The 26,091-nt window shown below is 39.8% G+C and overlaps 1 protein-coding gene across 1 annotated transcript in view; it reads right to left on the bottom strand.

Moving 5' to 3' along the window:
- Positions 1-25,456, bottom strand: part of PAWR (pro-apoptotic WT1 regulator) — a 111,163-nt gene extending 85,707 nt beyond the window's left edge. Inside the window, exon 1 of the mRNA XM_087449144.1 lies at positions 24,724-25,456. Within this exon, the coding sequence (XP_087305270.1) occupies positions 24,724-25,245 (522 nt within the window). The 5' untranslated portion in view covers positions 25,246-25,456. The remainder of the gene's footprint in view (positions 1-24,723) is intronic.
- Between the last annotated feature and the right edge of the window lie 635 nt (positions 25,457-26,091).

Here is a 26,091-nt window from a genome sequence, read left to right as displayed (position 1 = left end):
TACTAAGATGTTACCTGTTTGTTTTCCCTTCTCATGCTCTTGTGAGTGTACATGAAGTTTCCAGAGGTTACATGTATGTGATATTGCAGCAAACTAAATGATAAAGCAGATGAGAATCCAATTGTCTTCTTTTAAGCTAGACAATAGAGAGATTTACAAAAAATGTAAAACAATGCCACTCTTCTCATTAAGTTTTTGTTTTGGAAAATAGTTTTCACAAAAATGTTATTTATGTAAACATACAATCGGTTTATTATTGTTATTTTTAAGTAAATAACAGACATTTCTAAAATTTCTTAGTTTTAATTTCTAATAAGGTAAACACCAATAGATATAATGATACTTACATATAAGCAAAAACCTTTTAGGGTCCTCAATAATTTTTAAGACTATAAAGGAGTCCTGACAGGCCGGCCCCGTGGCTTAGAGGTTAAGTGCGTGCGTTCTGCTGCTGGTGGCCCGGGTTCGGATCCCGGGCGCACACCGACGCACCGCTTCCCCGGCCATGCTGAGGCCGCATCCCACATACAGCAACTAGAAGGATGTGCAACTATGACATACAACTATCTACTGGGGCTTTGGGGGGAAAAGAAATAAATAAAATTATAAAATTTAAAAAAAAAAAAAAAAGGAGTCTTGAGACTAAAAAGTTAGACAACAGCTGATCTAGGCAATTCATCAATTACTGCTAACATCATAGAAAGAGAGCTGACCAGACTTTTATTCCTCTTGATGAAGTATGAAATATCCCCTATGAAGTTATTCTTGCCAAAAAAAAAAAAAATTGAACATGAATCTGATCAAACTTCTAGTTTAAATCAAAATCTACAAATTTATAGGAAATGCAGGGTTCAGAGGATTATATTACACACCACCATGGGGATGCAATCAGCAAAATCCAGACTATAGGAAACAATACAGAACAATCAGCTTTATTCAACAAATAAACTGCCAAAGAATAAAAAAAAGAGAGATTGTAAAGATTAAAAGAAAGTCAAGAGACAGAGCAACCAATTGTAGTACACAGACCTTATTTGGGCAAAATATAAAAAACATGTATGAGACAACCATGGAAATCTAAACACTGGATATTTGATATGAAGGAATTATTATTTACATGTAATAGCAGTATTGTGGTAAACATCAAAAAGAGTCCTTATCTGGGGCTGGCCCAGTGGTACAGTGGTTAATTTCACACACTTCGCTCCAATGGCCCAGGGTTCACGAATTCAGATCCCGGGCACAGATCTACACACTGCTCATCAAGCCATGCTGTGGTGGCGTCCCATATACAAAAAATGGAGGAAGATGGGCACAGATGCTAGCTCAGGGCTCATCTTCCTCAGCAAAAAGAAGAGGATTCGCAATGAATGTTAGCTCAGAGCCAGTCTTCCTCACCAAAAAAAGAGTCCTTATCTTTTATAAATTCATACTATTTACAAATGAAATGATGTCTAGGATTGCTTTAAAAAAATAGGGATTGGGGAAAATAGATGAAATAAAATTGGCCACAGTTGATAACTTTTGAAGCAGGGTAATACGTTTATATATAGGGTTCATTATACTTTTTTGTTTATCTTGTTCGTCTGATTTTCTATAACAAAAGATCTTGTTTTTTAATGTTTCAAGTTAGGAGAAAACTTATTTCTGTATAAAGTTGAATCATTTACTCTTAAGCTGAAGGGTATTATAACCAGTGTTTCCTCCCATTATGCTGCCTAATGATGTGTTGTTTCTGCTTCATAAGGCAGCCCTGAGTAGTTTGTCTTTGGCCTTCCAGTATCTTCTGAACCCTTCACCTCCAAAAACATTAAAACAAAAACAAAAAGAGGGGCTGGCCTCGTGGTGTAGTGGTTAAGTTGGCATGCTCAGCTTTGGCGGTCCAGGGTTTGTGGGTTTGGATCCCAGGCGTGGACCTACACACCGCTCATCAAGCCATGCTGTGGCAGTGTCCCACATACAAAATAGAGGAAGACTGGCTCAGATGTTAGGTCAGGAGACAATCTTCCTCAAGCAAAAAGAGGAAGAATGGCGACAGATGTTAGCTTAGGGCCAAGTGTCCTCACCAAAAAGAAAAAAAGAAAAACAACTGGTAAGAAAAGAAGGTTATAGAGGGGACAAACATAAGCAGAGAGATCAGGAGAGCAAGTTGGGGACTCGACACTAGAAGGAAATAGTCTCATCCCAAAAGAACAAATAGCAGCATGCTTACACACGTGCACTTCTGATTGTGTCATATGGCCCAGACCCTGAAATGAAGGAATAGTTCAAAACAGAGCCAGTGGAAGGAAGGAAGGAAGGAGTGCATGTTAAAATAATCTCACTTCTGTCTTTTTCTATTTCAGATATGTCAAAAGACTTTGATTAGTCTCTACACTTTGGCGTGAGTCTTTAGTCCTGGAGATACTGAAAGCCTAGCCCTAAAAGTTATTGACTTGAGCTACATATAGGATTCCCTATCCAACGAAGGCTATGTAAAGATTAAGGATATAAGAACATTAATCTTAAATTGAGGGTTTCTTCCATGATGATCTTAATAGAATTTTTTAAAGTAATTTCGTAATAAAGATTTTATTTATTTGTTTTCCCCCCAAAGCCCCAGCAGATAGTTGTATGTCATAGTTGCACATCCCTCTAGTTGCTGCATGTGGGACGCGGCCCCAGCATGGCTGGAGAAGCGGTGCGTCGGTGTGTGGCCGGGATCCGAACCTGGGCTGCCAGCGGCGGAGCGCATGCACTTAACCGCTAAGCCACAGGGCCGGCCCAAGTAATTTCGTAATAAATTTAGGAATCACAGAGGCCTCAGAACTTCCCTGCATGGCAGGAAAGGGTAAGCCTTATCACAGAGTAGGGCCGTGTCTATTCTTCCAGGATCATCCAAATTTCAAATATCCTATCTTGTCATCAGCTCTTATATCCTGTTTATTGATTTGGGAAATACAGTCATCATATCCACAGAACTTAAGTAACTAAGAAACATATTTAAATAATATCTCCCCATCTAATAACCATCTTAAATTATGCTTCATTTTCAAGTCCTCCAAGGAAAGCAATTCTAACAAATATCTGGATAATCTATCCTCAGTTGAGTAATCAAGTGTTCTTTAAAAAAAAATCAGATAATAAATGCAAAAAAATATACTGAAACTGTTTAAGTTATTTCTACACAGGTAGCAGTTATTCTTTGTTTTTAATGGGTTACTTTTCACAGAAAAAAATGTCAATATTTTTAACCTAGGGAGGCACCAAATGCTCAAGATAGGAGTTTGTTTGAAATAGGAAAGAAATCAAGCTGTTAATCACACTACTTCATCCCTTACACCAGAGAAAATTTCTATTAGTTTTTTCCCATTCTAACAACATAAACAGTTTTAACAACAAAAAAAAGTTTTAAAGAACTAATTGATAGTATACAAGAAAATTCTAAAAGAAAAATGCAGGGAGGCCGGCCCCGTGGCTTGGTGGTTAAGTGCGCGCGCTCCGATGCTGGTGGCCCGGGTTCGGATCTCGGGCGCGCACCGAGGCACCACTTCTCCGTCCATCCTGAGGCCGAGTCCCACATACAGCAACTAGAAGGATGTGCAGCTATGACATACAACTATCTACTGGGGCTTTGGGGGGAAAAAATAAATAAATAAAATCTTAAAAAAAAAAAAAAAAAAAGAAAAATGCAGGGAAAATTACTAAATTAAAAAAGGGCTTTTTTTGTTTTTAAAATGGTATTCTCAAAGATTACCAGGGAATCAGATAATTTAAACTTAAAAAACAGAAGTATCATCCTAATTAATGAAATAAGAAAAGGAAATAAAATGTATACAGATTGGGAAGGAAAAATAAAACTGTCTTTGTTCAAAGATGACATGATTATCTATGAGAAAACCCAAAAGAACTGACAAAAAAACTCCCGGGATTAATAAGTGATTGTGGCAAGGTTGCAGAATACAAGATTAATTTTTAAAAGTCAACAGTTTTCCTCTATACTAGCAATGAACAAGTAGAATTTGAAATTAAAAACACAATATATGTACATTAGCACCCAAAAAATGAAATACTTAGGTATAAATGTAACAAAATACGTACAAGATCTAGCTAAGGAAAACTACAAAATCCTGATGAATGATATCCAAGAAGAACTAAATAAATGGAGAGAGAGTCCCTGTTCACGGTTAAGACAACTCAATACTGGCAAGATGTCAGTTCTTCCCAACTTGATCTATGGATTCAATAGAAGCCCAATCAAAATCCCAGCCAGTTAAGCTTGTGGATATTCATAAACTAATTCTAAGTTCATATGAAGAGACAAAAAAAACCACAATAGCCAACACAATATTGAAGGAGAGGGACAAAGTTGGAGGACAGAAGCTACCCAACTTCAATACTTACTATAAAACTACAATAAGACAGTGTGGTACTGGCAAAACAATAGACAAACAGCAAAGGAACAGATAAGAGAGCACAGAAATAGACCCACACAAATATAGTCAACTGATGTTTGATGAAAGAGCGAAGGCAATACAATGGAGAAAAGACAGTCTTTTCAACCAACGGTGCTGGAATAACTGGACATCCACACGCAAAAAAAAAATCTATCCAGACACAGACCTTATACCCTTCACAAAAATTAACTCAAAATGGATCACAGACTTAAATGTAAAACATAAAACTATAAAACTCCTGGAAGATAACATAAGAGAAAACCTACATGAACTTAGGTATGGTGATGACTTTTTAGATACAACACCAAAGGTACAATCCATGAAAGAAATACTTGATAAGCTATAGTACTTCATTAAAATTAGAAATTTCTGCTCTGCGAAAAGACACTGTCAAGAGAATGAGAAGATAAGTCACAGACTGGGAGAAAATATTTACAAAAGATACATCTGAAAAAGGACTGTTATCCAAAATATACAAAGAACTCTTACAACTCAACAAGAAAACAAACAACCCAATTAAAAAATGGGACAAGGACCTTAACAGACACTTCATCAAAGATGTTATAGAGATGACAAATAAGCACATGAAAAGATGCTCCACATCATTTCTCATCAGGGAAATGCAAATTAAAACGAGACACCATTACACATCTATTAGAATGGCCAAAATCAGGAACACTGACAATCCCAAAGGCTGGTAAAGATGCAGAGTAACAGGAACTCTCATTCACTGCTGATAGGAATACAAAATAGCACAGCCACTTTGCAAGACAGTTTGGTGGTTTCTTAAAAAACTAAACATACTCTTACCATATGATCTAGCAATCATGCTCCTTGGTATTTACTCAAAGGAGATGAAAACTTACGTCCACAGAAAAACCTACAAGTGATGTTTATAGCAGCTTTGGTCATAATGCCAAAACCTGGAAGCTACCAAAATGTCCTTCAGTAATAAACTGTGGTACATCCAGACAATGGAGTGTTATTCAGTGCTAAAAAGAAATGAGCTACCAAACCATTAAAACACATGGAGGAAACTTAAATGCATTTTACTAAGTGAAAGAAACCAAACTGAAAAGACTACATACTGTATGATTCCAATTATATGACATTGAGTAAAAGGCAAAACTATGGAGATAGTAAAAACATCAGTGGGTGCCAGGGGTTGGGGGGAGAGAGGGATGAAAAGGCGGAACACAGGATTTTTAGGTCAAACTACCCTGTATGATACTATAATGGTGGATACATGTCATTGCTCATTTGTTCAAACCCACAGAATATACAACATCAAGGATGAACCATAATGTAAACTATGGACTTTGGGTAATTATGATGTGTCAGTGTAGGTTCATCAGTTGTAACAAATGTTACCACTCTGGTACGGGATGTTGATAATCCAGGAGACCGTGCACCAGCAAGGGCAGCAGATATATGGGAAATCTCTGTATCTTTTGCTCAATTTTGCTGTGAACCTAAAATTACTCTAAAAAATAAAGTCTATTAAAAACAAAACTATCAAATCTGCTCCTAGAACCAAAACAAAATTAAAGGAGTAAAACATTCTACCATTAGAATGCCCATCTTGTGTGTTGTTATTACAATTTTTTTCTTGAACAAAAATATTTCAATTAAGAGTGAAAATTCTTCAGAGACCAATCAGTGGGTTTCAATATGCTAAAAATACCTCTTATTCAGTTTCACTCTGAAAAATTCCATTTGACTTAAAAAATGAGGTTTCCTGAGACAGCAAATGTTGCAAAGGGAATAATTTTACAAAATATCAAGATAACAACAATACTATAACTGACTTTTATGCCCACAAAAATTTTTTGGCAGATATTTTCTAGTATTTGTCATGTTCAACTATTCATTGGAATGGATAATAATATTAAAAACTGTAGTTCAGGGGCCGGCCTGTGGCTTAGCGGTTAAGTGCACGCGCTCCACTACTGGCGGCCCGGGTTCGGATCCCGGGCGCGCACAAACGCACTGCTTCCCCCGCCATGCTGAGGCCACGTCCCACATACAGCAACTACAAGGATGTGCAACTATGACATACAACTATCTACTAGGGTTTTGGGGGGGGCGGGGAAGGAGGATTGACAATAGATGTTAGCTCAGGGCTGGTCTTCCTCAGCAAAAAGAGGAGGATTAGCATGGATGTTAGCTCAGGGCTGATCTTCCACACACACGCACACAAAAAAACTGTAGTTCACAATAAAAAGGGACTATCACAAGTTAAACTCCAAATGTTAAGTCTACTTCAAGATTTTGTGATGTTAGAGCAGGAATTTAGGAGAAAATACAATTTGTAAATGAAATCCCTTTTCCATCCACAGATATTTGCCACATTCTTAAACATTCTCAATTCTGCATAGCAAGCAATGTGCTAAGTGCTGAAGATACTAAGATAAGTAGGCTCTCAAGGAAGACTTAGCTTAAAAAAGGAAAACGTTACATTCAAATATTCATTTCAGAACCTTAGCTTAAAGTTGTTTTGGGCTGGCCCCGTGGCTTAGCAGTTAAGTGTGCGCGCTCCGCTACTGGCGGCCCGGGTTCACATCCCGGGCGCTCACTGACGCACCGCTTCTCCGGCCACGCTGAGGCCGCGTCCCACATACAGCAACTAGAAGGATGTGCAACTATGACATACAACTATCTACTGGGGCTTTGGGGAAAAAAAGGAGGAGGATTGGCAATAGATGTTAGTTCAGAGCCAGTCTTCCTCAGCAAAAGGAGGAGGATTAGCATGGATGTTAGCTCAGGGCTGATCTTCCTCACAAAAAAAATAAAAAAAAATAAAAAAGTCGTTTTGTGTTCACTCTTTTAATTGAATTCAACAAAATGAGAAGTGTGGAAGAATATCATTGAAGTCCCTTTTCTCTATTTACCAGCTAAAATATTCCACCAATCTCAAGACTGAATCCTTTCTCTGGGAGAATCATGTGGATTGATTTCATTGACACAGGAAAGGTTTTAATCAATATGCTAGAAATACAGGCCTTATGTTCTATGTACTGAAGGTAGACGCAGCTTCTCTGAATTCAAACATATTGCCACCTAGAAATGAAGCCAGGCAGAAAGAAAGCACTTAAGCTCTATATGTTTACCTTTCTGACATTTCACTGAATCAATAAAAAATGAACATCCTTTTCTCTGGGATAGATTTTGATTTGTTTCTTTGTGAAAACATCTGATCAGATATTTAGTGAAAAACCACATAAAAAACTATAAATCTACACTAAAAAGTAATGTGATTAATACCTTAATATAAACATTCTAATTGACACAATCAAATAAAAAATAGTACCTTCTCAAAGCTTTATAAACACCTTCTGAAGTTGTACACATTTTATAAAAATACTACCATTAACCAAAATGTTTTTGGTGTTCCTCTTTTGGAATTTACATTAGAACTTTAGCATATTCTTCTGAACAACTGTTCATTTGATAAACATTAATTTATCACCTCATTTGTGCTATAACTCCTTAATGGGAACAAATATTTGTATTCGAGGGTAAATATGACTTTTTTTTTTTTTTTTAAATCACCCAGGTCATCTGGGGTAACTCGGGTGATTAGATTAAGCAATTATTATGTGATTTAAAAAATGAAATATTAGAACCTTAAACACATGTTGCTAAAAGGGAAGAATCCAGTTTGAAAAAGCTGTCTGCTGTATGATTCCAACTATATGACATTTTAGAAAAGGCAAAACTACAGAGACAGTAAAAAAAATCAGTGGTTGCCAGAGGGAGGGGAGGAGGTATGAATAGGTAGAACATAGGGGGTTTTTAGGGCAGTGAAACTATTCCCTATGATACTGTAATGGTAGATACATGACATTATTCATTCAACAAAACCCCAAAAAACTGTACAACACAAAGAGTGAACCCTAATGTAAACTATGGACTTTAGTTAATATTAGTTCATCAATTGTAACAAATGTACCACACCAATGCAAGATGTTAGTAGGGAAAACTGTGGGGAGTGGGGGAGTATATGGGAATTCTCTACTTTCTGCTCAATTTCTCTATAAACCTAAAACTGCTCTAACCAAGTCTATTAATTTTAAAAGAAAAAAGAAATGTTACTATGAACTGAGTGCTTCAGATGATCCACAGAATGGAGCTCCAAAGGTAACATGGAACCAAACTACCAACTATAATACCTGCATCCCTCTACTATGTGTATGAAAGTTGACATTTTATAGTATGTAATTTGTTTTTCAATTAATAACTTTCTTCTGCTTATAAGATGTAATTCTGTCGAAAGTTCAAGGAGAAATTAACCACCCAACCATAGTAAACATTAGTATATCTTCTAAGAAAACAACAGATCAAACAGACCAGAAATAAGAAAGGTTAGAGGATTTGAATAACATAATTTGGGACACTGGCTTAATAGAAAATATTTAGAATTTTATACCCAGAAAATACACAATCTTTTCAAACACCCCTGGGACATCTATAGAAACTTCCCATGCATTAGGTCATGAAGAAAATTTCAACAAGAAAGATTCCACAAAGAACATTCCAACGACAAAAATCTCCTTAATTCTACCATCCAGAGATAACCACTGTCAACCAAACTATGGATATCTTTCCAAACCTTCTACTATGCCTCTGACTTAACTCTTCTCTCGCACGTGGCTTTTATCTCAGAATAAGCAGGAAAGAGAAAAAGACTCTTAAAACAAAATACCTAATTAAGAACCTGAAAGCAAGCTAAGTATAAAATGTCAGCTTTGCTCAGACTGCTCTAAAAGGTGACACTGACCCCACTGTGAAGTTGGGAGTACAGGAGAGAAAAAACATCGAGAGGCAAGGGCAAAGTTGGCAACTAATTCCTCAAATCGGAAACCCATTATGGCTTATCCTCTCTGTGCCTCCCCTTCCATCTGCAAGAGTAATAGCACTGACCTCCCTAGCAGTTTTCTAAAAATTTAATGAGTTGATACCCATAAAGGGTTAGAATAGTGCCAGGGCCAGTAAACATGCAAATGTTACCTACTTATTAATATGGCTTGCTTTTCCTGAAAGACAAATTCCCTTCTTCACCCATAATCAAAATACTAAAATATTCTAAAAGCCAGCTTATTGCAAGTGATTTTTAATTATTGTCTTTGAAATTATCATGTGACTCAGATAACAATAAGCTCCCCTAACCACGACAATTGAGGACACTAACAAGTCAATTAAACAAGACTTTAAACTGAGAACATGCTCATGAACTATATTCTACCACAGTGTTCTAATGGGTTCACATATGTCTCCCCAACTGGTGTATGACAACCACCTCCCAACTCATCTCCTTGTCTCTGTTCTTTCCTTCCTCTAACCTATTCTGCACACCACTGCCTAACAGCTCATCTTGTTAAAATCCTGCTCTTACAAATGTCCTGCTCAAGTTCTCCTATAGGCTGACACACAAAGCCTAAAATTTTCAGCCTAATTTTTAAGGTTCTTCACAATTCTGCTCCCCAATTTCACCTACTATTACTATTTCCTAATATAAACCCTCTATTCCAACCAGGTTGCTACCTCTCACCTGTGTACCACTGCCCACTCTGCTCTCAGTCTGAAATATGACTCTCCTCTTCATGTGTCCATTTCTTATCAGTGGACGTTTCCTCTGTTAGAACAAATCTCACACTCCCTCCACGAAACTTCCTGGACCATCCAGTCCTCTAGGGATCTCTCGCTTCTCTGTATCAAAGTATGGCATAACATTTAACACTTTATTATATATATTTTTAGTGTTCCAAAATTGTCTTGTATAATCTTATTTCTCCAAATTAGATTATAAATTCCTCAAGGACAAAACCATGAATTAGAGTTAGTTCAAATCCTGGCAGAGCTGGTAACAGAACAGATACAGCGACTCACATGCCCACAAGGCCTAGCTCACTGTCTAACATGTAATATGTACTAAGAAGGTAGTATATGTATGGTAGCTTTATTAGAACATCCAAATTATGGAATATTCTGTACCCATTAAGAATAACAACACAGCTATGTATTTACTAATACATAAAGATGTTCATAAAATACTTATAAAAAAGTTATAATAGTATTTGTAGAATGATTAAATTTCTGAATATATAAATATATTTATGTGGATACCTAAAAATATCTCAAAAATTATATACCAAAACTATAAAGTAATAGCTATTGGATACTGGGAATTATGTTCATGAAATAAAAACTATGCAGCAATTAACATATGTGCTTTCAGAAAGTTTAAAGGGAAATAATATTAATGATACAACGTCAAGTTTAAAGGTAGGTTATAAAAATGTACATAGAATATAATCCAAATGCATAAACATAAAAATGGAAGAATATGTCAAATTGATAACAGTAATTTATTGTTGACCTTTCCACAATCCTGTTTTTACAGTTTTATTTCAAATTTTCTACAATAACAAGGCATTACCCTCACATCATCAAAAATAAGTAAACACTATTCCTAAAAGGTGGTTTGGAGAAGCACCTGACTTCCCCTAAGATAATAGAGGGGGGCAGGGAGGGAGGGAACATTTGTAGAAATTGAACGAATAACGTGTGGGGAAAGATTCAAGGCAATGTCCATCCTCTAGCACCTGTATTCCAAGCATCTGTACTCCAAGATGAACTGGAAGAATCTGGGAATGGAACAAACACCTGCTTTTACATCAAGTACAAGGCAAAGTCTAAACCTAGGGACAATATTAAGCTATAAACTTCTCCATGGTTACACGCAGAACAGAATCTGGCAATGTAATATCACCAGAGCCCCCCCATCTCCACTCCATCCTGCTCCCCAAAAAAGGCATTCCCAAATCTATCTTCAATACAGAATTATTTTTTAAATAAAAAGAATCACTTGGTACGACTTTGTTTAGAGCCTATCCTCTTGTTTCTTTTTAACGCATGTGGAAATTTGGATTTATTTATTCTATTATATGCACATTATTTTTACAGGATTTTGTATTGTTTACTCTTCTTGAATAGATACCTGTCTCTGAACAAGAAAATCCTCTTAATGACTTCAAATCATGCAGGCAAAACTTCTTCCATTCCAGAAGCTGTCAGAGTTATTGTATAAACAGGTATGGACAGAGGAAGGAAACACCCAGCCAACAATACTAAGAAAGAACAGCAGAACAAAGTCTGAATTCCTTGGCATGACATTCGGATCCATCACAATTGGTCCATATCAGTCCTCTTTAGCTGTTCTCCATTTACTCCCCACCATGAATTCTCTGCACATCAACATTTCCTCTGTTAGAACATAGCCCTCCCTCTTTCCAACAATGAAAACCAATGTGTGGGTACTGGCACGCAAACAAACCCGGGGTCAAATCCAAGCTCTGCCAGTATGGCCTTTGGGCAAGTCACAACTTCTTAGAGGCTAAACTTCCTCATCTTGTAAAATGAGGAATATAAAAAAATCTATCTTGCAAGTTAATGTGAAGATTAGAAATAACACATAGAAAGCCCCCAGCATAGTGATGGGCATACATACAGCAGACATGCAACATAATGCTATCATTTCCTGGCTCTGTGCCTTCACACATGCTGTTCGATCTACCCAGAATGTTAGTATGTCCCTGTCCCTCCTGGGGAAATCCTTCTTATCTGTTGTTAGTGCCACCCAGTCAATTCCAACTCTAGCAACCCTGTGTACAGCAGAGCAGAACCCTGCCCAGTCTTTTCGCACCATCCTCTTACCTTCTGGCATTACATCAGACGATGTAACTGCTATTCATAGGGTTTTCATGGCCAATTTTTTTGGTAGTGGATGGCCAGGTCCTTCTTCCTAGTCTGTCTTGGTCTGGAGGCTCTGCTGAAACCTGTCCACCATAGGTGAGCCTGCTGGCATTTGAAATACCAGCATCATAACTTTTAGCATCACAGCAACATGCAGCCACCACAGTATGACAACCAATGGGTAGCATGGTTCCCTGACCAGGAAGTGAACCTGGGCTGCTGCAGTGAGAGCGCCAAATCTTAACCACTAGCCCACAAGGTAGCCCAGGACTTAATACCACTTCATCTTATGTAAAGCCCTCCTTGACTCTCTTATGTAATTGGTGGCTCCCTTTTCAGAGCTAGTTCTATTCTTTCTTCTTTTCTCCATCATAGTTCTTATTACGTCAAATAGTAATGAGTTGTTATCTGTTATGGACTGAATATTTGTGTCTCCTCCAAATTCCTATGTTGAGATCCTAGCCCCCAGTGTAACAGTATTAGAAGGTGGCGCCTTTGGGAGGAAATCAGGTCATGAGGGTGGACCCCTCGTGAATGGGATTAGTGCCCTGATAAAAGAGACCCCAGAGATCTCGCTCATCCTTTTCACCATGTGAGAACACAGTAAACCAGGAAGCGGGCCCTCACCAGACACTGATTCTGCTGCCACCTTGATCCTGAACTTCCCAGACTCCAGGACTGTGCAAAATAAATTTCTGTTGTTTATAAACCACCCAGTCTATGGTATTCTATTACAGCAGCCTGAACTAAGACACTATCTTTTTCCCTGAGAGAAGACTGGAAGTTCCTTAAAGACTGGTGAGTATGTAACTTATCTTTGTATCTAGCACTTTGTATTTAGCACCGAACCTTGGGCACAAAGCAGGCACTCAAATGTTTCTGAGTAAAACAACTGAAAAATAACCTAACAAAAATGCTGTACCATCCAAGGGAGACGCTCAACAAGGGCAAATGCTACAGAGAGGTCAAACAGGATGAAAATAGAAAAGAAGCTGTGACACTGTGACATCAGGCAATTAGCAGGTCACAAGCAATCTTGGAGAGATCAATTTCAATAAAGTAGAACTGAAGAGTGAAATGAGAGTTACCAGGTGAAAACAAAGCCTTTAAGTTGAGCAATTAAGGAAAACAAAAGTACACTGAAGGTCAAGCAGAATAAGGGAACATCTCTTCATGGCAAGATGAACCAAGAGGGAAAGGCTGAGTGTTTAAGAAAGAAGGAATAAAATAAGCAAGATTCTAGATAGGATTCAGGGTAGTTAGCCCTGGGGATGGAGGGGGAGGGAAAGACCACTATACTCAGCTAGAGGTAAGAAGACTGAGGTTGAAATACAACTTAAGTTTTGAGATAAAAGTAGTCTGGGAAAACCAAGGTAATACTTTTTTATAACAGACTAGATGATCTCAAAAGACTTCCAGCTCAAAACATCCAGTTGTGTAATTTTTTAATACCAACAAAATACCTCTCAAATCCATCCATTCCTTTCTTTTTCTACTGCCACTACCCTAGCAGTCAATATTAGTACACTCTTAAAGGAGCATTCTCATCTCTAGTCACTGTCTGCTCCTTAGCCCTTTCTCCATCTCATTACTTGATCTTCCTGCGACACTGTTTTACATATTTTGGATAGATGGATGTGGATACACATACAGATATAAAGATAGATAGATATGTATGGGTATATACACACACGCTGTAACATTTGTTTAGAAAACTGCATTTGTTCCAGTGCAGTTAACTGATATGTTAGGGAGCAAGCTGAGCATAACACAAATTTCGCATTTGTTTATGTGTAACCGCAAGAAACACTTAAGCAAGCACAGAAAATGGAACCCAGCCACACAGAAATGCACAGAATGCACACACCTCAAACACCCGCCAGGTAACACTGCATGTGTTATAAGCCACACCCATCCACATCTGCTGTTACACTTTCAGTCCAATTTCAAATACCCCTTCTTCCACTACTTTACAAGTTTACAACACTCTAACACCCACTTCCATAAGCAAACTTCAGGTCTTTTTCAAAGTAAAGTGTCATATTTATTGCAGCACTTATGTATTTCTTAACCATTTAACATGTGAGGTCTCGTACTAGTCTTTATCAGGTTTCTATCTTTCTACATGTCACTGACAGAGTTTTTGAGTGTTATCCCCCTCAACTCCATTTTTTCATATGCCCTGTGGTTCTTTTTTTTTTTTTTTTTAATTTCCCCCCCCCCCCCGGCCCCAGTAGATAGTTGCACATCATAGCTGCACATCCCTATAGTTGCTGCATGTGGGACGCGGCCTCAGCATGGCCGGACAAGCGGTGCATCGGTGTGCGCCCGGGATCCGAACCTGGGCCGCCAGCAGCGGAGCGCACACACTTAACCGCTAAGCCACAGGGCTGGCCCCTGCCCTGTGGTTCTTATTTTCTGATTTTGCACACCATGCTGAGTTTTAATAAGTTGTATGTTAAGTTATAGCTTACACACACTTATAATTACTACAGCTCTGATTACCAATTTCCCACCAAAATCAAAAGCTATAGGAGTAAAAAAACAAAAAAACAAAACTCTAGGCATCATTCACAATTATGTGAACGTCCTAGTACCTAAGAGACTCTTTGAAAGACCCAACACTTTTCTTGAAGACTGTTTCAGGGGGGCCGGCTCCGTGGCTTGGCGGTTAAGTGCGCGCGTGCTCTGATGCTGGCGGCCCGGGTTCGGATCCCGGGAGCGCCCCGAGGCACCACTTCTCCGTCCAACGTGAGGCCGAGTCCCACGTACAGCAACTAGAAGGATGTGAACCTATGACATACGGCTATCTACTGGGGCTTTGGGGGGAAAAAACTGAATAAATAAAATCTTTAAAAAAAAAAAAAAAGACTGTTTCAGGAAACACAATATACAAAAAGAAATAAATAGCTGTTTATCTTCAGACAACTTACTTATCTACCAATCAGAAAGCTACATAATAGGGCAGAGAAGCAGTAGGGTCCTTTCCCAATGAAGTAATGCTGAAGTATTTTAATACCAAACAACACAAGCATATCCATCCCTAAAGACAGAAGGTATAATGGAGGTTGTCAGGGGCTGGGGGCAGGGGAGAATGGGGAGTTACTGTTTAACAGGTATATAGTTTCAGTTTTTATTTTTTGAGGAAGATTGGCCCTGAGCTGACATCTCTTGTCAATCTTCCTCCTTTTTTTTCTTTTTTTTTTGCCTCCCCAAAGAAAGCCCCAGTAGATAGTTATATGTCATAGCTGTACATCCTTCTAGTTGCTCTATGTGGGATGCTGCCACAGTATGGCTTGATGAGCGATGCATAGGTCTGTGCCCGGGATCCGAACCAGCAAACTCCGGCCACTGAAGTGGAACGTGGAACTTAACCGCTAGGCCACTGGGCCAGCCCCTAGAGCTTCAGTTTTACAAGATGAAAAGAGTGATGGGGATAGATAGTGGTGATGGTTGCACAACAATGCAAATGCATTCAATACCACTGAACTGTACACTTAAAAACGGTTAAGATGAGGGGCTGGCCATGTGGCCAAGTGGTTCAAGTTCCACAAACTCTGCTTCAGCAGGCTGAGTTCACAGGTTCGGATCCCTGGTGTGGACTTACACCACTCATCAAGTCATGCTGTGGGGGCGACCCACACACAAAATAGAGGAAGACTGGCACAGATGTTAGCTCAGGGATAATCTTCCTCAAGCAAAAAAAGAGGAAGATTGGCAACAGATGTCAGCTCAGGGCAAATCTTCCTCAGCAAAACAACAGACAAACAAAAAAAGGTTACGATGTTAAATTTTATGTTATGTGTATTTTACCACAATAAAAAAAAAATCCATCCTTATTTTTGAAGTAAGACTAACACCATAAAAATACTCATGATGGGGCTGGCCTGGTGGCGCAAGCAGTTAAGTGCGCGCGCTCTGCTTGGAGGCCCGGGGTCCGCAGGTTCGGATCCCAGGCATGCACTGACGCACCACTTGTCAGGCCATGCTGTGGTGGCATCCTATATAACGTGGAGGAAGATGGGCGCAGGTTGTAGCTCAGGGCCAGTCTTCCTCGGCAAAAAAGAGGTGGATCAGCATCGGATGTTAGCTCAGGGCTGATCTCCCTCACAAAAAAAAAAAAAATACTCATGATAAATGACTAAATACACATACAAATCTGTACAGCGTGGTTCCATTTTTTTGTGTAGCTACAAAGAAAAAGGATTAGAAACCAATATTAATATGTATAAGATAAAAGGTGATAATTTTCTCTATCTTTTCTTTTATTTCCACAAGGGAACTACAATGAACATGTTACTTTTTTTTTTTAACACATTACTTTTACCAGCAGAAAAAAATTAAGATTATATAAATTTGGTTTGGATCAACTTTTGCTTGCATTATAGGATATCAAGAAGTCAAGAATTTGAAACCTAAAGTAACTTCTTTGAATGCTTCAGCTAATATAATGTTACTTTTTATTCATATTCCTCAAGTACCATCTTCTGAATATTAATTTTGTTCTTCATAACTGAGATTTCCATTCTTTTTAAATACGACTAAAAATATTCTGCAAGAAATTCCAAAAGTAATAGAAAATTATTTCATACTTTATATAACCTACAAATTTCTCAAACAAATAAGTTAAGTAGTTCACTTATATACCCATAGATAAGCTTAATATTAAATGGTATTTTTTAAAGTTAATTTTATTACAAAGCCTGTTTTCACTCTGTATTTCAAACAGTATTTTATTACTTTTATTTATCTTATTCAGTTAGTCCCCTAGAGTTTATATAAAGAGACTGCACAAAATTTTTTAGCTGTCACAGGATGGTAATCTATGACATAAATTCTGTCCTTCATGCTCATTTCAGGAAAACCCTAACAAAATACTGACTTTCAGAAAACTCTTTTTCTTTAAATTCAACTGTATAAAATGAATGAGACTATTATTGAAAACTACACTGTGACCATAAAAATTTGGTAAAGGAAATTTCTAAAGACTATCACAGAATAAATATTTATTAGCCAATTCACACGCTAAGTTTTGAACTCACTGGAGCTGTTTCTACCTTTGAAGTATATAATTTTGCTGCTTTTAGAAATTAAATATTCTCACAATTTCATTCAGACATGGTGCCTAGTATATTAACCTAACGAGAAAGTATTAGATGACTGAGGCTCAATTCTTTACCAGTAGGTATATGGCTATAAACACAAATGCCTAAGATTTCAACTGAAAGGTGCCTCAGCAATAACCAAATGTATTAAGAACTAATTAGCTAGCCAAGGACGCCAACAGGTCTAATATGTGATAGTAAACAAAAGGAAGAAAGTCTTGCACTTGAGAATATTTTGATAAGATGGACAAAACCTGTTTTAAGAGTTTGAACTGCTAATTATTAAATACATTTATAAACATAATTACACACTTTTCCTTAAAGATATGTAAAAACAAAAAATGAGTGAAAGTAAAGTTCAAATTACACATTAAGTGTTAGAGGGTTTTGTTCTATAGTATAGGCTTCTAACAACTTCTGGACAAGAAGCAAGGCAGGGCCGGCCCCATGGCTTAGCGGTTAAGTGTGTGCGCTCTGCTGCTGGCGGCCCGGGGTTCGGATCCCGGGCGCGCACCAATGCACCGCTTCTCCAGCCATGCTGAGGCCGCGTCCCACATACAGCAACTAGAAGGATGTGCAGCTATCACATACAACTATCTACTGGGGCTTTGGGGGAAAAATAAATAAATAAAATTATAAAAAAAAAAACAAAGCAAGATAGATACAACATTTGGCACTAAATGTATGACATTACATACATGTTTAAGGTGCTTTGAATTTCCAAGTAGCTCAACTTGTCTCTGTTAAAATATCTATAGTTTTTAATTAGAAAAAAAATGAGAGGGCCGGCCCCGTGGCTTGGTGGTTGGGTGAGCGCGCTCCACTGCTGACTGCTGGCGACCCGGGTTCGGATCCCGGGCTCACACCGACGCACTGCTTCTCCGGCCATGCTGAGGCCGCGTCCCACATGCAGCAACTAGAAGGATGTGCAGCTGTGACACACAACTATCTACTGGGGCTTTGGGGGGAAAAATAAATAAATAAAATCTTTAAAAAAAAAAAAGAAAAAAAATGAGAATGTTTAACATCCCAATAAGAAATTTCCATTAGACATCAACAACCAGTTATCAATGTAACCTATAAAATAACTATAATTTACCATTTGGTCATTTTTAGAACATTTTCACAAGCATTATTTTATTTGATTCATATAACAATCTTGTTAGATAATCAGTATCAATTTCATTTGGCTGATTAGTAAACAGTGCAGGGCATTTAAGTCAGTTCTTCCCTAACTTTAGTGTGTACAACAATCACTCAAGAACACATTAAAATGCAGATTCAGGTAACCTTTCCCCACCCCAGACTGAGGTGGAGCCCAGGAATCTGCATTTTAAATAAACAACACAGGTGATACTGGTACAGATGGTCCCCCCCAGACCCAGCCACATCTTTTAGGACACTGATTTAAGTAACCTACTAAGGTGGTAAGTGGTCTACAACTCCATTTTTACTCTGAATCAAAGTTTCCAAATGTTTAGATGGTAGAGCTTTGCAGATCTCCATGAAAGATACATAAAATTTTAAATAAATTGAAAATGTTACATTCAGTTAAATACCTCTTAAACTAAACTCCAGTACAAACAAATGGTAGCACACATCCAAGTTGTAAGAAACTTAAAACTGAGGAGATTCTACCATAATTTCATTTTGTCCGTGAAATGCCAGAAAAGATGATATCAAATTATCTTACTAGCTTCTCATGGTTTGAATACCGTTGTATCTTACTGAACACCGAGTTAAAACTTAGGTGCTACACATTCTAGGAACATAATGAAAAATTAAAAAGAAAATTCAAAAGCACTTAGAGTACAATTTTGTGAATATACTAAAAACCACTGAACTATACACTTTAAAAGGGTGAATTTTATGGTATGTGAATTATATCTCAATTTTTAAAACGGAAAAAAAGCACTTAAACAATTTCAAACACTAATATTTGCCAACAATTTTAAACTTCTAAAACATTACATCCGCATTACTATTAAATAGCATGCTTACTTTCTGGCCTACATCATAGGTACTAAAGACCAATGTAGAAATAATAAAGAGAATAAATAAGGCCACTAACTTGATAATGATTCTAAATAAGAATTTAAATATCACTGTTGGGCCGGCCCCGTGGCTTAGTGGTTAAGTGCGCGCGCTCCGCTACTGGCGGCCCGGGTTCGGATCCCGGGCTCGCACCAACGCACCGCTTCTGCGGCCATGCTGAGGCCCGCGTCCCACATACAGCAACTAGAAGGATGTGCAGCTATGACGTACAACTATCTACTGGGGCTTTGGGGGAAAAAAAAAAAGAGGAGGATTGGCAATAGATGTTAGCTCAGAGCCGGTCTTCCTCAGCAAAAAGAGGAGGATTAGCATGGATGTTAGCTCAGGGCTAATCTTCCTCACAAAAAAAATAAATAAATAAAAAATAAAAATCACTGTTTATATGTTTATTTGCTCTCAAATTTTTCCACTAAGTCCCACTTCATCTGCCTTCTATAATGGTGTTATTTTCAAATTCTTTAGTAATATATTAGCACTTATATTTTACTACTAAAATAATCTTCGTATTTCTTAAACTAGATATATAGTATATAATATACTGAAATATAACAAGATGGTTATAAGCACCAGGCTTTGAAGGCAAACTACGTCTACTCTGCTTCTTACCACATACATGACCTCAAGCAAGAAAGCAACTTACCCTCTCCGCCCTATTTTTTCATAGGGATGTGGTGAGAATTAAATGCACCAACGTAAAGTGCTTAGAATAGCGCCTGGCCCTTAATAAGCACACCATACATGTCATCTACTTTAATTACATAATTATTATTTTTATGGAAAAAAGCATCTCAGCTTACACAACTCATTAAAAATCCTGATACTAAAATTTCGATTTACTTTACCAAAGAGCTCAAACATTTAGGAAAGTTGGGCTTAATATCTTATTAAGCAGCCTCAGTGCTTATGCTATATCTACCCTATTCACAAGTCCAATTTTCTCCAACTCTGAGTCACTGTTAGCTCCTCTCCTGACTCATCACATAGAAAGGTAGACAGTCTGGAATATAATGGGCATGCCAAAAGGCATTTCTTAATCTACCTGGATTTATAAGATTCACTAAGTGGAACTTGTCCTATATAATGTTCAATAAATATGCTGAATAATTATGACAAATTGTGTTCACTTAAAAGTGCTTTTTATATATTAAATACTCCTTCAAACTATGTTTGTTATAACCCATTGTGACAGAAAAACAACACATCACTTCAGTAAAACCAAAGATCCACATTTTTTGACTGATAGCCAAAAACAGATTTATATTTTGATGGCCTGGTTCTCAAAATTTTGCCAAGCAAACTATAGACGAGAGGGTCAGCAGCAATCTCCGAGCCTATAAATTTGATCTTAATTTCTATTCAATTCCATACCTTCAACTGTTTTCCCTATTCAGATGTTTAAACTATTTAAGATAACCTCTAATAAAAAGTTAGGGGAAAAAAATCTAGGGAAATAAACTAAATAATGCAAAGTAGGTTAATTCTTAAAAACTCCCCTCTCCTTAGATGCAGAAATACACAATAAAACACAAAAACGTTAAAAATATTGCTCTACCAATTATTCACTTTCCGTGTGATCTTGAGTCACTCACACTCCCTAAGCCTCCATTTTCTCCTCTGGAAATGGGGATAAAGAGTAACCGTAACCACCACACAGGATTGCTGAGAGCATTAATTAAAACAGCTTTGCATAAAGCACTTTAGCCAACCACTATGAAAATAGTAAGCTTCAATATGTGTTAACTTTTATATTTAAATCAAAACTTCAGTGTCATTTGACATCTACCTATTGAAAGATTATATTTCCTACGGTAACCATCTCTGTTAATCCTTTCATGCAAACCTACTCAATGGCAATAACTTCACAAGCACTCTGAAAACAGGCCTCTAACTGTCAAAGGAAGCCTTCCTCAACCATCCCTTTCCTCCTTGAGCTAGGTATCCTGCTCAGGAAATACACTGTATTTAACACCATACATACCACGTTTACTTATATTACTTGAAAGCCCCTTGTGGGCAAGGCCCGTGTCCTATTCATTTCTGTATCTCCAGACCACAGCTCAGTAGTTCTTAACCCTGACTTGCATTAGAATCACATGGGGAGCTTATCAAAATACTAACGCCTGGGATCCACCCCAGACCCATTAAATCAGAAAGGGGTCAAGCAGGCAGAGGGCAAGTAATCAGCATGAAGGAGCATGTTTTTAAGATCCTCACATGATATTAATGTGCTGCCACAGTAAGAACCACTGCACTCTGACATTTAAAACACTATACAAACAGGTATGTATACACGTACGTGTGAATATATATATAAATACATAGGTACAGAAATATAAGTGTCAGCTCAAGATGCTCATCCTCAACAGCTTCTCTCAGCCCAATCACCTCTGCCCTTTAAACACACAATGTTTCTAATAAACAATTAGCTACACTGCATTAAGATAACTTTTAAACTGTTAACTCAGTACTTAAGTTTTCTCACGTAATTTTGCCTTATTCTCCTTCCTAGATCACAGTCTTGCTCCTTGAGAATATACACTGCCTTATTCTTCTTGTTTCCTCCACAGTGCTTATGATAGTGCCTTGAACACAGACATGTAATAAACATTTGATCTAATAAACATATACAAAAATTACTGGCAGGAAGTATGTCACCAATTATCCAATTTGGGCTATTATGCCAAAAAAAATAGAAAAAGTAAAAATTTAGAAAAAAGCTTTTAAAAAAATCTCTTAGTAAATGAGAACTAAAGTTTCTCTCACTAATGAGGATCTGTATATCCCCAATTCTTATTACAGTAAACATACCCAGTATTCCATTTCCATCCAACACTTTCAGTTTCTGACCTTCTTCCTTGCTAAAACTATCTTCTAGTTGCTTTTGATATCTTTAGCTGCTGTCAGGTACCTTTATAACAATTTTATAATACTCCGTAATTAGTAAAATAAGTTAATGAAAGTCTCAATGAAGTTTAATAAATATTTCTTGAAGCAACTTAATGTTATATCAACCACTAAAATAGGCTCTTTGCATACAAAATACATACTAATCTACTAATATAAACTTGGTTGGGAATACTGTCTGAAAATAAGTCTTATTCAACATTATACATAATACAAGTCTACTTTTGATGACAGATTGGTGATTTTCTGCTTTTATAATATTTTCATACCTGAAAACTTGGTAAAATACTATATGACTTTTTACAACAGAAGCACTAAGTTGTATTACACAATAAACCCCACAGCAACTAGCATTACAATGTTGAAACTACTAAGAAAAGTGAATGACACACAATTCTAAAAAAGCAACCACCTAAAGATATGAAAATGGTTCACCTGTAAATTTTGCGTCACATGTTTTACCACTATTAAAGTAATCTGAAAGTCTTAAGTTGTTTTTAAAAAACTGAAAATACAGGGAGGAGGCACTCAAGAAGTAAGCCTGTTAATTACACACTGGTAAAATATTACCATGTTTTGTTGGGTCCTACAGCATGAAATCGATAGAGCCAAAGTTACCACAAAAAGAAAGCAATCCTCAATTCCCTATTCAATAAAAAAGGGTCAAATTCCACAGACAAAAAAATGGTACCCTGGGTTGTTTGTTTTTAAGGAAGATTAAATTTAGGAGTTGCCAACACCCAAACGGAAAACATTCCAGAGTATTAGACTCAATTGTACTGAGGAGTCATCTACATTCTCAGCAGTATGTTCCCTTACCCAAAGCAGGAGTATTAACAAAGGATGTTTCTTAGGATCTCACAAAATACGCCATACTTATTTCCCCCAGTAAACATTACCCTTGTTAAAAAACAGAAACAAAAAAAGGTACTTGAGAAACAACAATTTTAGCACAAGCAGCCAAACAAAAAATGAAGTTTAACATCTGCCAAGATATTTCCCAAAATAAGACCCCTGACAGATGAACAATGAGGAAAAGATTGAAAATGACAAATTCTTTTATTTGGACCATCAGCTCCTTTTAAAAATAAAGTTCAGGAATGTAGCTTTTCCAAAGCCGTGTCTTCAGTTTTCCCTCAACCTTCCTATTTTTAACTAAAAAAAAAAATCCTAGAAATTTGATTACCACTCTTATGAATTCCTTTTAAAGCAATTTAATGAATAACAGATCTTTTGTGCAAGTAGCAAACCGCAGAGGACAGTTTTGCTGGCTGATAAAAATCTCTCTGAAACATTCATGTAAAAATATACCCCTCAAAGACAAACACTGATTTTCCAGGTATGGAACTCATGTTAAGACTTAAAAACTTGGGTATGTTTGATATACACACCCTAACTTATTGCAAATGCTTTTACTTAAACCACAATTAAAATTAGTAAATTCTTATTAATTACTTACTGGGTGTCAAAGTTGAATAAATTAAAAGGTCAAAAGCAAAAAAAAAAAAAAATTAAAACCTAAAGAGCCAATGAGAAAAAGATGCAACTACTTTGGGTGAAACAAGGTTGTTGAATTACTTCCCCAAACCGGTGAGCTGCTATTAAGGTAATCAAAACTTGTTTAGGATTGTTTTGTTTTGTTGAAGGTAGAGAAAGGTGCGGCTATATGCTAAGGAAAAATGTTTCACCAGTCACTCTAATGGGAAGATGCTGCTGCCTGCAGAAATGTTTTGAGATTCCTCAAAATACCAAAAAAAAAAAAAAAAACCAACCCTACCGCAAATGTTTTCCAGAATACACACAGCCAAATATTTAAATAGGCGATCATCTTAGCAAAAAGAACTGTGGGTTGCTACAGCGTTCCTATTGTCCTAAACATCACTCAGAAAGAGACGGAGTGTGTGTGTGTGCGTGTGGGAGACTGCCATCTACAAAAGCTAGTTTATACATAAAATAGTGCATATACTCATTTGGATATACCCATCTTGGGTTCAAAGAAAGATAAAAAGATAAAGCTGTCCTGGATAGTGCTAAGGCCACGTTTTCTTCACAGGTGCTACTAACCACTATTAAGAGAAAAGAGGAGATAAACAATCTGATAACTTCAGACCGTCACGTGGGAAGCTACAGTATGTCGTCATCACCACTGATCAATTTTTCTAACTGATCAAGCATAAACAAGTCTAGGGGGACAAGTTCCGGAGCTACGAGTGGTCTTCCCACCACTCTGAAGAAGGACCCTGGGGCTGAGACCTTCGCCAAGAAGCCTAAAAAGCACGTGTCCTATTGGGTTTGGGGAACTTTTCCCAGGAAGCATTTGTCCAGAGGAAAACTCCATCACCCTCTGCCCGCCTAACTCGGCGAAAGGAGAAGTAGTACGAGCCGGAGGGGGACCCCTGGGCCCGGGGACGGGGAGCTCCGGCTCACAAGGCGGCCGCCCCCAGGTCCGGCGCGGCCCGCCCGCTCACCTCCGCGGCGGGGATGTTGACCACGCCGGTGGAGCGCCGCTTCTCCCGCAGCTTCCTCTTCTCGATCTGGCCCTTGCCTTTCCTGGCGCTGGGGCCCGAGCTCTTGCCCTTCTCCGGGGAGCCGTCCCGCTCCTCCTGGTCGCCCCGGGCCGGCGGGGACCCCGAGGCGGCGGCGGCGGCGGCGGCGGGGGGCTCGTCCTCGGGGCGCCGCGGGACCGGGGCGGCCCGGCTGGGCGCCGCGGGGCCCCCGGCGCAGTTCACGCCCCCGGGCCCGGGCCCGGCAGGGGCGGCCGCGCCGCCCGCGAGGTTGTTGTTGAGCTCGTTGGCCACGGCAGCCGCCGAGGGGCCCAGAGCCCCCGCCGCGGGCTTCCCGGCCGCGTCGCCGCTGCCCCCGCCCGGGGCGGCCGGGCCCGGGGGGTTCTGCTTGGCGCGCATCTTCTCGCGCTTCGCCTTCCACTCCTCCAGGAAGTCGGTGGTGCTGCCGCTGCCGCCGCTGCCAGCCCGGTAGCCACCGGTCGCCATATTCCCAGCGGGGCCGGCCGGCGCTCACCTCACGCCGCCCGCCCCGGCTGCAGCCGCCGCCGCCTCTTCCTTCCCGCGGCCCGGAGGATGGGAGGCAACGACCCCCGACGCGGGGGCGGCCGCGGCTCCCCCAGCGGCCGGCCGGTCTGGGGGGAAACACAAAAGGGGGCGGGGAAGGGAGGCGTCAGGTCCTCGCCCGGCCCGAGGGTCTGCCCGCGGCCGCGCCCCTCCGAGCCCCCCAGAGCGCGCCCACTCGCCCCTGCCAGCCGCGGCCGCCGAGTCCCCACCCTGCAAAGTTTCTCCGACGCACCTACACGGCGGGCCCGGCGATCGCCGCCCCTCGAGGGGAGGAGAGAGGGGTTGTCCCCACCCCCGGCCCGCCCGCCCCATCCCCACCCGGGTCAGCGCCCGCGGCGGTCGGGGGACCAGGGCCAGACCCCGCACCTGTTGGCCCGTCGCAGCTCCCGCCCCTCGCTCCGGCCGCCGCCGGCCCGGGGTCCCCGCCCCGACACCCCACGCCCGGGTCGAGGCGCGGAGCCCCCAGGCTGCCCGCGGAGGAGGCGGGACGCGGGGAGACACCAGCCGTCCGGCCGAGTGGGGAGGGACAGTGCGCGCGTGGAGCGCGGGCGGCCGGGGCAGCCGCTTACCTGGGAGGAGCTGGGGGGACGAGGCGCGGGCGCCCAGGTGAGCCGAGGCGGCCGCGCGCAAGGAACGAGCGGCAGCAACCCGCCGGCCGGAGCTCGCGGCTCTCCGGGCTGGGAGGGAGGGAGGGAGGGAGGGAACGAGGGGCGGAGGGGAGCCGAGCGGCGCCGAAGCGCGGGCGGAAAGGGCCGAGCCGGGCGCGAG

This window comes from Ceratotherium simum, chromosome 25, assembly GCF_057802395.1.
Source record: "Ceratotherium simum simum isolate JZ-2026a chromosome 25, ASM5780239v1, whole genome shotgun sequence".
Taxonomy (NCBI): Eukaryota; Metazoa; Chordata; class Mammalia; order Perissodactyla; family Rhinocerotidae; genus Ceratotherium; species Ceratotherium simum.
The sequence above is the reverse complement of the archived record's forward strand: the minus strand, read 5'-3'. Positions and strand labels throughout refer to the sequence as shown.